This window comes from Helicoverpa zea, chromosome 11 (genome assembly GCF_022581195.2).
Source record: "Helicoverpa zea isolate HzStark_Cry1AcR chromosome 11, ilHelZeax1.1, whole genome shotgun sequence".
Lineage (NCBI taxonomy): Eukaryota > Metazoa > Arthropoda > Insecta > Lepidoptera > Noctuidae > Helicoverpa > Helicoverpa zea.
This window is the reverse complement of record NC_061462.1, coordinates 12,353,748-12,367,525: the sequence shown is the minus strand read 5'-3', so window position 1 is coordinate 12,367,525 and position 13,778 is coordinate 12,353,748. Positions and strand designations below refer to the sequence as shown.

The 13,778-nt window shown below is 36.7% G+C and overlaps 1 protein-coding gene across 1 annotated transcript in view; it reads left to right on the top strand.

Moving 5' to 3' along the window:
- Positions 1-5,194: 5,194 nt before the first annotated feature.
- The window catches only part of LOC124634237 (immunoglobulin superfamily DCC subclass member 4-like), a 188,498-nt gene continuing 179,914 nt past the window's right edge, over positions 5,195-13,778 (top strand). The window contains exon 1 of the mRNA XM_047169696.1: positions 5,195-5,363. Coding sequence (XP_047025652.1) covers positions 5,306-5,363 — 58 coding nt within the window. The 5' untranslated portion in view covers positions 5,195-5,305. The remainder of the gene's footprint in view (positions 5,364-13,778) is intronic.

The following is a 13,778-nucleotide window of genomic DNA, read 5'->3' as shown; positions in this document are numbered from 1 at the left end:
TATTTTAGTTTTAAGACATTCAAGACTTACGCAGCTTTTTCGATGCGCTTGAAATTTTATTAAGGACATACAAAATAGAAATGAACTTTTTTATACACAAGTCAGTGTATACAGTGATTTTAATAAGAAAATGTTAAAATCGATGTTTAGTTAAGTTGACGATAAGTGTGTGCTATTATCAGATAAATAAAAAAATTAAGTTCGATATCAATATAAACGTGTTGTAGTTGTACTCTATTTTACAGAACTTGTGTGGACTACGGAATAAATACGTATTACAAACAGTAACTTTGTTTATTTTAATAATATTCTCAACGTAATATCCCTATTTTAAGTATTTTCTACATTGCCATATCTAGAACAGAATATTTATAGCATTATTCGTTTTTCCAGAAGATAATTTTGAACCCTATTGACAATCAATAGAGTTGCTTTTCACTTGTCATTCATAGTCTATACGACAAAATTGTACCTTATATGTAAGGAATAGTGTCTGACGAATTACCTTATAATGATTACCGATATATTTACGTCAATAAAATTGTATTTCTCCACTTTGTGTTTTATTTACCGGTTACCTATTGTGATCCTTATTTAAGTTTGGATACAAGTTCATAAAGTTGTGAGCACATCCATCCAATATGGATGAAAAGCACAATCACATTCATCACCTTTTAAGATTCTTAAAGGCACAGACGCATACATACGCATCCGGTCTGCTCGAGCCTTAAGGCAGTATACAGGAATGAATTTTATTCGGTGCAAAGACTTTGTCAACTTATAGTTCAAATAAGTTTTATAGATACGTATAGTTTTATTTTGTTGTGTTTTAGTATAAAAAAGAACAGTTATTGATAGCGAAAGATGCTTATTTTGTTACCGATTGCCAATGCCGATTGCACGGTCACAGTCGTCATAGTATGCACGGCGGCAACGCGAAACCGGTTTAGTTAAGTATAGTTGGTATCCATATTTTGCTGATTTTAGGACGGATAAAAAAATGAAAAAAAAATACTGATGATGCAGATAAGTTCTGTTAATGATGCTGGACCACCAGTATCTTTTTTTGCACTGATTAAAATTCATACTTGTATAATAGTAGCACATGAGGGAAGTATACCTTATAGGGAGAGTATATAAAGGACAATACATATTAGGACAGAACAAATCTTTTTCGCATGCGTCAACATTGTTACAGCCTTTTTATCGTCCCACTGCTGGGCACAGGCCTCCTCTCACACGGAGAAGGATTGAGCATTAATCACCACGCTTGCTCAATGCGGGTTGGTGATTTCAGACTATAGTCCAGGTTTCCTCAAGATGTTTTCCTTCACCTTTTTATCAGCCATTGGTGTCTAAGATATACTTAGAAAGTACATACAAACTTAGAAAAGATGCATTGGTACTTGCCTGACCTGGAATCGAACCCACACCCTCATACTCGAGAGGTTGGTTCTTTACCCATTTGCGTCAACATTATGGACTAGTTTTCATATTCATTCTACATTCCATTTAGTCATTGCATTTTCAATCCGTGGACCTCAAAGTATTAAACGAGGAAATGTGAAGCCACAAGTAGGTACATCAGGGTTGTGAGTATGCCGACAGTGCCCACTATGCGGTAAATCCGCCACTGATAACTTCAATATTATCTCATTGATGTCAAGTTTGCGAGGTATTGGATCTTCTGACCCTTATATAATAAACCCTTTTACGCATAGCAGGCCGCAGTTTGTGAGCCTTCGGATAAACGAAGTAGTCTTCTCGGAACGCACAGAAAAAAAACCATGCGAAAGAGCTAGAAGTTCTTCTCCATAAGACCCACTCCTTGGAACCGAGCGTCTAGCTGTTGAAGTTTCGTAAGAACCTGTTATAGGTAGGTCTGTATGAAGTAAAAGAAAAGTTCACTTTGAGTAGTGTAATAAAATTGGCGCCCAACATGGGACCGTGGTAGTTAGCTTCGTTGATTATTTACTAACATATTATTAAGCATATCATATTTTATTAATTGCCGCCTGCAGTGGCAAATGCGAAAATAGTCACGGTATGGAAATTAACAAAATATTCTTGGGCTCCCTACCGCACGCCAATGTGATAGACGTCAGCGGTCAGCCCATACATTTCCCCCAATACGAGAGTCCACCAGTGTGTTAGACTGTGATGCACACAAAATAAATCTTCTAGTCTTCTCGTTCTAGCAAAAAAACAGTAACAAATTGATCAGTATAAAAAGGATCGCAGCTGACGACCGTGTGCAAAAACTACTTATCTGAAGTAGCTTCAGGTTATTTCGCTGGATGGAGGAATACTCGTAATTTTTAAAATTCATACATAACTTGCGGTCTATACCTAAGGTACCTGTGGGTTTAATAAACTTCAGTGAGAGTGAGAGTGAACAATTCAATAAAATGGTAAAAAAATTAGTTAAGAATTAGAATTGGTATAGGACTGCCTTCTGACCTACTAGGTTCTGGTTTCTCCTGCGCCCCATAACTTCATCCTGCACACGCACGAAGAGTAGGTACCTGCCTAGCCCATGTTTTTGCTTTATTGTTAGGAATAAGATTCATAAGTTTTTGCGTAACAAAAACACCACCACAAACTGAAATTAATTTGCCAATAAAATCACATTCACATCATTTAATTTGACAATTACTTAAACATTTCCTCAATTTTTTAAGGAAAAACACCATTCAAATCTTCCAGCTAGTTTTTCCCGTAATTTAAAAAGAACAGGAAAGGGCAGTAACAAAAATCTTTATCGGTCCACCGGCAGGTTATTAATAGGGCATATACTGGTGTACGTTACCCAGGCCAGATGTTGTCGAAAATGGTCATTTGAATCTTACAGATAATTAGTTGTACGGCTTCTGTAATTGTTGCGCACATTTTTAAATTTGTTGCGCTTATAGTTTTTTAGTTATTTCACAAAAACATTTCCTGCTGGCGTAACGTTACGCCAGCCAGACCATTTTCTTTCTGATGGGAATATTTAAATAAATATTACCTATGAAATTAGTTGTCTAGATAAAGTAAATGTTGTGCCATATTTTGTATTTGTTCTTTCTTCGGTTGCGTAGTTATTCGAGATTTTGCTGGGGTAACGTTTTTGGTTTTGCTAGATCTTTGAAATGGTTAAGCGGATTCTTATCAAATTTTGTACATGACTTCCTAGGAATTAGTTTAAATTTGTTTGGCAATAATAAAACCAAAATAATGCATATCTTAAGGGTTATTTCATTAAATGGAAAAACATTTCAATTGGCCCCAGCACTCTCAATAAGAAGTCTAAAGACTTACTTTAAACGTTATTTTAAAGCTTGTAACTGCCTTCAAATGTATGTGAAGTTTCATTAGCATCCTGCAAGTATTTAACAAGTTATGATGATATTCAGTTCTTCACGAGCACGGTCTTGATGCGCGCGGTGTTATTTGGCCACAGGATTGGATATATGAACTGAATGTTATCTCAATAATTAGTTATATAGATCAGGTGCGCAGCTTGTATGCATCTTAAAAACGTGCAGGTCGAGCATATACCAAGGCAAGCTACCCACCCGCGTCCGCGTGCTCTGTTGTGTGCGCGCAGGTCACTTGCATACTTGCTCCAGCTACATGCACCGCGTAGAAGCACCCTCAATATTGACAACTTAATATTAGGAAAAATATTTAGCGTTAATTACGCGAGACAATAAATTGAGGCTTGGATGCAGGATGTACTTAGTCTTATTTGCTTTACTTATGACATCTCCGCTAGTATTTTTGTTCTCTATGAACCCACACAGGACACGTTTTTCGACTCTCCACGGGGCATCTTGACTCGTCGACCTCTCAGGAATCGCTGTATAAGAGTAGGACTACACCTGCATCCAAACCCCGATTTATTGCTTCGCAAAATTAGCACTAGACATTTTTCCGAGCATTTTGTCATGGATTTCCGTAACATACCATAATTTGTCTTAATAACAAAAATTATTAGGTTTTTTATTTAATGGTTAACCACAAACTACTTAATTTACGCTACAGAACTGATTCCTATGTCATAATCTTATTACCTGCATGTGCTCTTGTCACCAATTAACCCTATAACCGTGTTATGATAACCAATTGGGGGTGTTAGCCGATACAAAGGACCTGCCAACCCTTGTTGTAGGCAACCCCACGGTATAAAACGCCCCCAAACGATAATTGACGCTACTTTCGGTTTTTCCATATCAGGTTGCATTTTTTAAAGTTTAAAGGAAGGTCAGATTTTGAAAATGCTGGTTACCTATTAGGTTAAATTTTTTAAATTATTTTTATATATTCTTTGCTATTAGTTGTGCAATAAATAAGTAATAATTCGTTATGTAGGTACGGACAGCAGATTGCGATATATTTACTTATTTTTCTTTTACTGTTAATATACAAATATGCGTTGGATCAGAGCTCCCTTCGTAGATATTAAGAGCGCGGGTTCGATGCCTGGTAGGTAGGCGTGCGACTTTATGTTGCCGAGTTATGTGAACCACTTTATTGTTATCCACACCTACCTACATAATGACCTCTCTTTTATAAACACCTTTTATCTCAGTCAATAATAAGCACGAAATGCAAATTTTCCTTCTTCCTATTTACGGCTACAAGTTTCAGTTTATACAAAGTGTTATGTATTATATTAATAACATACATTTGCAATGACGCAACGTGCACCAATGGCATTGATCCGAAGATGATGTCACAATGCACAACTGTAACTAACCTAACCTAACTTATAATGTTGACAGCGCACTTCTCGCGGCCTCGTCGAATGCCGCCCGATATCATATCGTAAACTCGACACATTCACACTCGCCGTGACACTCTTACATACTAAATTAACCACCAACCACTAGATTTGCTCATAGTAGTTTTAATATCAAACGTGTGACAATAAAAGTTGTAAATTCCACTCTCCAAACATTTTAAACTTGGTAAAGTTTACGGCGACGCTTTGAGAGACATTGACGTTAGGGCCGCATACACGGCTTGCCGGGTGGGCGGGTGGCGAGCGGCGCCGCGCGGTCGCCCCGCGATGTACCTCGTGACATAGTTTAGATGCAGCGCGCGTGCTTCAAAGCGGAAGTATAATGCCATTATCGATTTGCTTATGACAGAAAATGCGTTGAATGGACAAGGCTCTGGCGGGGGTGCGCGGGGCGGGCGGTGCCGCGGCCGAGCGGAGCGGAGCGTCAGTGCGCCGGAGGCAGCGGGCTGCGCCGTACGTGTTCCACGCAGCCCGCTAATCGAGAAATTCCGAGTGTTTTGTGCAAATGCTTGTGTTTATATGGCGGTCACATTACTACGAGTGTTGGTGCTGGGTGTGATCGCGGCGGCCGCCGACGGTTTGTTTTTTATCTGTGTCGATTGTGATGGTTGTTGTAGCGTCCACGTGTTTTCGGCCGGGAGCGAGCCGCTGTTTACGGCGCGGCTGGCGCATGCGCTCCGCTTGTTTGCGTCGCCTACGGCGGGTCAAACACCGGCCTAACTTACAGCCTACTCGTACCTACATGTTTTTGGTCCGTCAAGTAAGTCTAGATATAGATCTCGAGATGTGGTCACCGATAAACAGGCAAGCAAAGGTAATCGATACAACTTGTTTTCTCACGATATCATACTTGTTTTAGCGAATACCGTCCGAGTTTACTGTTATTCCACTGTGTTCAGTTTAGGCATCCTTTATCCCGCTACAGGCTCTAAGTTTGAGCTGTTACTCGTGAATCTCATTCAGTTTCACTGCTATGGAGCGTTTCCAAGAAGTTGGGTGCGATGTTTACCAAAGAACAATAGTAAATAGTAACTTAATACTTATTGCTGTGTGGCCTACTTATTGGAATTCGCGTAGGAATCACGTTGCTTTCCAATTTTCTCAGTTCGGCCTCAAGGACAGCTCTATCGGTGTCCGTGTCTCAGTCAGTGGGTCAGCAACACTCGGACATGAATAAGTTATGTGCACCTTGATAATTCTGTCCTTTTGTGGCCTTTGTTTTTGGGCGAAGTGTTTTTATTAACTTCTTTTACGATGCTTCTATTTCCTCATCTTCATTTGCATATTATTCTTACCTTTTTGAATCATCTATAGTTATGATTTAATGTCTTTCTCGCTGATCATGATGTCCAAACATGTTTCCCGCGGATGACGTCAGTGCCCTTAATAAGGTCATTGTTTTCATGATCGTCCTACCAGGAATACATGGCAATTAATTATAATTAGCACATGTACCACATGTAACGATACCTACTCCTGTTTTCAAAACGACGTGGGATTGTTGTTGCTTAATCTCTAACTAGGTACCTAAATAGAGGTTTGATAAGCCGAAACTTTTTCGATTCTTTCTTCATTAAATTTAATCAAATGATTTAAAGAACGCCAGAATTAGTAATCAAAATCTTAACACGTTTATGTTTATAGTCACCACTTAAATAGTTTTTGAATCGAATTAATCTATCTTAATGCCTTCAAATACACTGACAACATTTGCCAAATATTCCAGCCTTCTAATTCAGCCTCAATATCCTTTCTCACGTTCTAAGCCTTTATTTAATTAGATCTTGCCCTTTGGACAATGTCAAAGGACAATTCATTGACCCTATGGTCAATCCACTTGTCTAACTGCTGTAAAGTCAATTTGTTGCCGAAGCTATGGAGATAATTACAGATAGTTACAAGATGAAGTTGGAAACTCCATCTGGAGCCCAAACTCTCGCCTTCCGGACCAAGTTTGTTTGGAACTGAATTAAGTCTAGTGAGATATTTCGTTAGAAACTTAACAAGAAATTTACAACGATTTGTTTTTGAAACATTAATAAGCTAATAGCGTCTTTTAAACTGAAATTATTTTGCCTAAAGAACCTTCAAGATGTCTAAAGAAATTATCTTTGGAAATGAGACGCGCGAATTATATCGGAGACTAATTGCCGACTAATTATGAGATCGGAAATTACTGTGTCAAGAACAAAATTTACACAAAAATGTCTGCGAATTTTTCTTGAATATTCAGAAGTCTTATCAAGAATTCGCGTTACAGAAAAGATGAGAAGTAGAAGATTGTCGTGGTATGGACATGTAATGAGGAGGGATGATACGCATGCAACAAAGTGTGTGCTAAGTATGAATGTAGATGGATGGAGAGGAAGAGGAAGACCTAAGAAAAGATGGATGGATTGCCTGAAAGATGATATGAATAGGAAGGGAGTGAGTGTCAGTATGACGAGTGACAGGGGAAAATGGAAGAAAATGACATATTGCGCCGACCCCAAGTAATATTTGGGAACAGGGCAGGAGAAAGAAGAAGATCAAGAATTCGCGTTGGAGGACAACAAGGAATAGACAAGTACAACTTCTATAAACAAGACACTATTCCTTTTGCTCACGGATGGTAGATTCGTTAAAACCTCATAGAATCAACGAAATACCTCTCATAAGGAAAATAAATCGATGTATTCTGGAAACGAAAAAATCAATCGAGAAAATTAGAGATTAAGAAAATATCTGAGATTTCATAAGACAAAAGAAACCAACCATCATTGGTTGTAATTATTGATTTCTCTGCAAATCTTAGTCACCACATACTTCCCTAAGGCTAGGCGCTGATTGCAACTTTTCGTCACCGTGACTTTTTGAGTTAAATAGGTAGCTACTTAATCTTATCACTCTATTGCCGTTCAATGCTAGGCCTTCACCTATTTAACAACTTAATGTTATCCACACAAACCTCCCGAAAATTAAAATTCTTTTCCCTAACATCATTAAGGGCAAAAATAAAACTGTCCTAAAATGGGCCTAAGAAATTAACTTAGGTACAACTTGCTTCATTACTTAAATACGCCTTATTAAGTAGTTCAATTAAATGTTTAGTACTAAAGTATGTAATCGCTCCTTCTCTTGAAAGATTTACTTAATAAATTTTGTTTCAAAGATTCGTATAAGTATCTTATAAGCTGTGAGAAATCAAGTACTTGACTGTGTTTCTTGTTTTATATTTTCCTAAAGCTTTGTGTATGTAATTGTATTTTCTTTAATACCTGTTGAAAACGTTAGTTCTCTTACTTGATGTATTTTCTAAAGCTTCTACTGGTTCTCTTTTGTTTTGGCTACAAAGAGTGGCCTTATCGAAATACGTCAAAAACTAAAATGCTCCAATGCTCCAAATTACTGTTTTCCAACAAAGACCAGAATAATTTCTGCAATAGTGCTGCAAACCAAAAATGCATAGATTTTTCTATTCCTCATTTCTAGACATCACCTAAGACCGCCTGGTCGTGATCAACGAGATAAATCTTGTTTGTACAAAAACTAATTAAGTCTGTTATTCTGATTTTCTGCTATTCTCGCCTTGTACGGTTGAATAAGAATATCCTGCGGTAGCATAAATCTGAATAGTTTAGTTATATTACGATAATACGAAAATCCCTACTAAAATCAATGTTTGAAACCTAATCTCCGCTGTTTGTGTTAGGGATTATCACATCAAATAAAACGGCTCAATGTTGAAGGGTTACGGGAATTCTCAATTCATAAAACACTAGACTTTGAAGGTTAATCCAGAATCCCTGACTGGTTTCGTATAACAATACCAGCATCAATATACCGAAAACTGACTCCTAGCCATCTTTTGGTAATAAGACCAGTATTATGTGTGAAATATCGAATAAAGTAAGTATCAGATGGCAATTAAGCACTGGTATTGAGATCTAGCCAACAATGGCTGACATTTCCAATACCGTTATCGGGAATAACGTTGTCTAAAGATATCCTACAGATGACTATTGTGTGATAAGTATTATCTTTCCGTCTATCAATAAGTCTAGCCTAACAAAGCTTCACTTGTTGGTGACAATAGAACAGTGTGTCGTATTAGACTATCAATGGCTTGTGATAAGCAGAGCCCGTGTGGTCTACCGGCTGAAGTCAAGGATACCACTATTGAACTGCATATTTGAATCAATAAAGATGAAAAGAATAGGGATATCAATAAAGTTTAAATAAAAGATCTATCAAATAAAGTAGGTCATAACGATAAAATAATGGAAATAAAACAATGCGCTCACGGGAAGTCCGGATGAAATTAAAAGTACATTAGCATTGTGGCACACACAGACGAGATATAATACGAATGTCATCACTACGTTCTAAGAGCTGTTCAATGATGTTCAAAGCCACCAATGATTCCTTCTAACGCGTATCCGTAAATGTAGTTGTTAAATTAAACTGAGTTTTCTCTACCATTTGTCTTTCATGAAGTTTATCCTTACTTAACGCCAAACGTTTCATTTTATCAAAGGACGAAGTTGTCTTACTTAGTAATCCTTCGCCAAAATGAAACGTTTCAGCAATGTTGTCTCTATATTAATTAAGTTTTACCTATTTGTTTTAACTAAGAGCTGCGTTTACTCTAGGATGTTAAAGTTATGCTGTTTTTTTTTTACTAAACCTTGTACCTATAATTAGGGCCATTTTTACATAACGATCCTTACCTACCACGATGTTGTTTTAGGCCGTCTTTGCTAAAAGTTAGGGGCCATTTGTTCGGCTTAAATCTAGTTAGTTTTAGGCAATGCTCTTTAAATTCTGTAGTGCAGACATTTTTCATCAGCTTCTGATTGTTTCCAGGTATCCCGGTGCTTCTTCAGCTTCGCTTCTTTCCTCACCCTGTCTCCTCCTGCTGCAACTCCATCAAAGCATGATCCGTTTGCTTCGCTATTGCATTGCTTATGACTAACCCCCACAAAGAGACCTTTGTATAATATTTCACATCAGCCTAAGTGGCATAAGCTGCAACACCAGACACTCATTTAGTTTAAACGCCAATAAATATGGATGAACAAGCAATAAACTGTGTGTGGTATCATTGTTTTCTCCAACATTGATTCCCATTAATATTTATCGAATATTATGTACACTTATAACAGTTTAAGTGGTCACCTTTGCAATTTGTGATTGGGCGCCGTTCAAACTGATGTAAACTGTAATTCATTTTGTTTTTAATGGGCTTGTTACAAAGAGATTGGGTATTTAATATCAGCATTTGATTTATGAATGGATTTATAAGTATCCATTAAAATAATAGTTTGGATGACTAAGTTGCGCAGTTTGGGAGACTGCATTTTTTACCAAGACATGCGATGAGTGTGCGAAGAAGAGGTTGCTGACTTTGGAAACTACTCTTTAGTATAAAATTTATTAGAACACGTGTTTGGAGGAGGGTTAATAAAAATCTCTGTGATATTGACATAGTAATTAATGAAGATGTCAATTCAATCAGCAGTGCTACTGAATTGTGAAGTCACTTTACTCATTTCATTTGAGTATAACTTGACCACACTGCATGAAAACATATCGTAGGGTATCAAAAGTAATAACTACCAAACAAATCACTCCCAAATTGTTTTGCACTGAGTCAGCTGTTCCACTAAACTGGGGTGGGCACAAGGTCAGGGTAATTGCGTAAATATCTGTTTATTATGTGATACACCAATTTGTGTCTAGTCGCTTCCATAGCTATTAAGGACTCTGTATGTTGTGACGATTTTATTTGGAGGAATTCCGATGGTTATTTTTGTTCGGTTACCAAGCTCTGATTGGGAACAGGAACGATTGTGAGCACTGGTGATTAAAAATCGAAAATATGAATAGCAAAATTGAAAAATTTGTGTGTCAAAAGCCAATTTTAAATGTGTGCAAGGCACTAATCCAGTAAAAGATGGCAAATTCACCATTAATTTGCCATGTTTTAGCATTTATCATAATGTGGTTCGGTTGCATACTTAGTAGACAAACATTGGTAGCCGAAGCATTCCTTATGAAATATTTGCATACAAAACACAATATTTTTTCGGAAACCATTATAAGTGATTTATATACGAGTATCAACAATATACTAGAAGATATTTCATCAACCGTTTCGCCGGTGACTCATAAAAACTCATATAGACCACTGAATAAGGTCCTTAATAAGAAAATAAGAAACCATTAAGTAAATAGGGATTTTTTCGACGAAACAATTTTGTTTTGAGCCGATTTCATATCGATTTGACCTACAGAGGGAGCTATTTATAGCGGCTTTTGATATTTTCAGTGACTGAATTTTATTTACTACTTTAGGGATGGAATTTTTAGACAAGTACAACCAATAACAACAAAAATACACTAGTGATTGAGTAGATTTTATATTTGAAGTTATTTCTTTCGGCTGTACTCCGTTTGAGTTCTTACAGACGACAAAGCCCATCTACATGGGAATGTGACTGTCAAAAAGGATCAGGCTGTACAATGAAAACAGGCATGATTCACAAAGCCGCAAATATTTCTGTTACTGTAATGTGTAACAGAACATAATACTGGGAAGCTTTTGTACATTATCATCTTCATAATGCAACTAATTTCCTATAGAAAACATCCACATTAAAACTTGTACAATGTACATACCAAAACCTCTAACATCGGAACTTAAAATCCCAAACACATGGGAACAACAAAACAAATTAACAGATAAACAAAAACTAAAAGGCCTATTTGCTAAAACACAGAAAATCGTATGGCAAGTATTAAAACGTTGTACCATTATAAAGCGATTAATCTTTAGTGTTGTAAGTATCGTTCATCGCAGAGGCCTCGCACTGTTTTTACAATAGCAAAAAAAAATGTGAATCAAGGCTGTAAGTGTAGAACGGTGCTTTAGAGAAAATGGCGTACGACCAGATGTTTAATCGTCTACGCCTTTAGTACTGCTAAGCTTAGCAGGAATGTTCTTTACTTGATTGTTATTGGAAGAAATGGGAGATGAAAATACTTACTCCAATATAGGACGTCTAGTATTTGCAAAATACTGGGAACCTATGATCAATTTGTACAATATACGCAGCCTTCACAGACTTGCAGTTTAATGCTTACACGACAAATAGTTATTGCATTAAAACAGATTAAAGCTTTTAATTCATAACATCCTTAGACCTCCTTATCAGGTGTGCTCGTCATCCAAATGATACTCCTGAATTAGTCTCCATCATTGTAAACCTTTCCACGAAAGTTACTCGCCCGCATTTCTCGCAAATCCCAAGCATTATTGTACTAATTTATTACCTTTTGTCTCATCTATCCTTAATTTTAGCCTCTTAAGAATCTCTGCGAAATATCTCCCATCTTGTGTCGCAAATATTAGGAAGGAACGATCATTTTAAATTATTAAATATCAGAGATTCTTTGAGTTACTGGAAATGTCTGCTATTGAATATATTACGTTTATTTTGAACTACAAACAACTTTGAATCAAAATATGTCTTGTTTAAAAATAACGTGAATGAAAAACTTGACAAAAAAGGCGTTAGTTTGAACTGTTTGTTTCCGAGTTCTAATTTTGTAATTCATGAGTTTTGGGAAACGTTTACATTTTAATGTCTGATACGATATACAGGTTTTATAACAACAGTCTGGAATGAAAAACTCAAAGGTATACATCAATAATTTAACTGACAAGAGAAAAATATATGATATATATGTATTTTTCTGTTTGCTTATTAGTTACTTAAAAACTTGACCATACTCACTTTTGAAATGTCTTAGGCTTGGAATCATCTTAAATCCTGGGTAAAAACATTGGACTACATCACACAAGTAACTATCTGAATGATTCTAGAAAGCTCCAATATAATCCAGTTTTCTGGAACCATAGACGAGTATTTTACTAATCCCGCGAAAACCACATCAAAATTTTGCATTCCACCAGCGTCTAACCAAAAAGCCCCAATAACAAGTACATTTTATGTGTATTTCCTACAAAACTTATGTTGTAAGCGTATTGGTTTGAACACGACGGGCAATCTGCCAGCCATACATAGCGAGATAAGCAGCAACTTGGATTACAACGGAAATTCGTCAGAAAATATTGAATGGTCAGACTTTGGAACTGTAGCTTACGAAACAACGTTCTGACCAATTCAGTTACAGTTGGCATAATTTAAGGACCTCTTGATGACGTCATCAGGGCGTTGTAACTTCATATATCAGGTTTACCATCTTACTGAAATCCACTGTCCTGTATTGGTCATCAGACCTTCAACAGGCAAGGAACTCTAAATGACACCATGTAGTCATCATCGATCATTTAGGAATGGTATGCTTTAATAACTTATCCTCACTGACTGATTCGTCATCTAGATCCTATTAGATATTTAATCACAGTAATTTGGTGTAACGAGGAGTCTTCTAGCTGTTTATTAGAAAACTATTTCTGGCATCCTCAAATGCTTTCAAACAAAACTTATTAATTCTGTACCGCCATTAATAATTGGTAAAACAATTAATTTGCTGCTTGACCCTGATTCATTAAGTATTAAAACATGATCGAAACAGTTAATTTACAAAAGTGCCCTACTAATAAACCACTTTCACTCAATGATTTAATATTGGGCAAAATAAGGAAAGGCTTAAAGAGATGTCCTTTGACGGAATTAGAAAGTCATCTACAGAAACGAAACTTGATACATAATAACAAACGGTATCTTGGTATCTTTCAAGTACAAGTTAATATAGAAAAAGTTAAACAGACAAAAGTAACAGCTGTCTAAGAACAACCCAACTCATATAAGTTGAGGAAAGAAAAGCCAGACTGGTCAAGCAAAAACCGCGATAACAGGACTGACCCTACAACTCACACACCCGGCAAAACTTTCATTAACTTTAGTACAGAAAACCTGAATTGAATTCAACAAAGAAACCCTAACAGGTCTAAAAGTGCATAGACATACAAGCAAGCAAGATC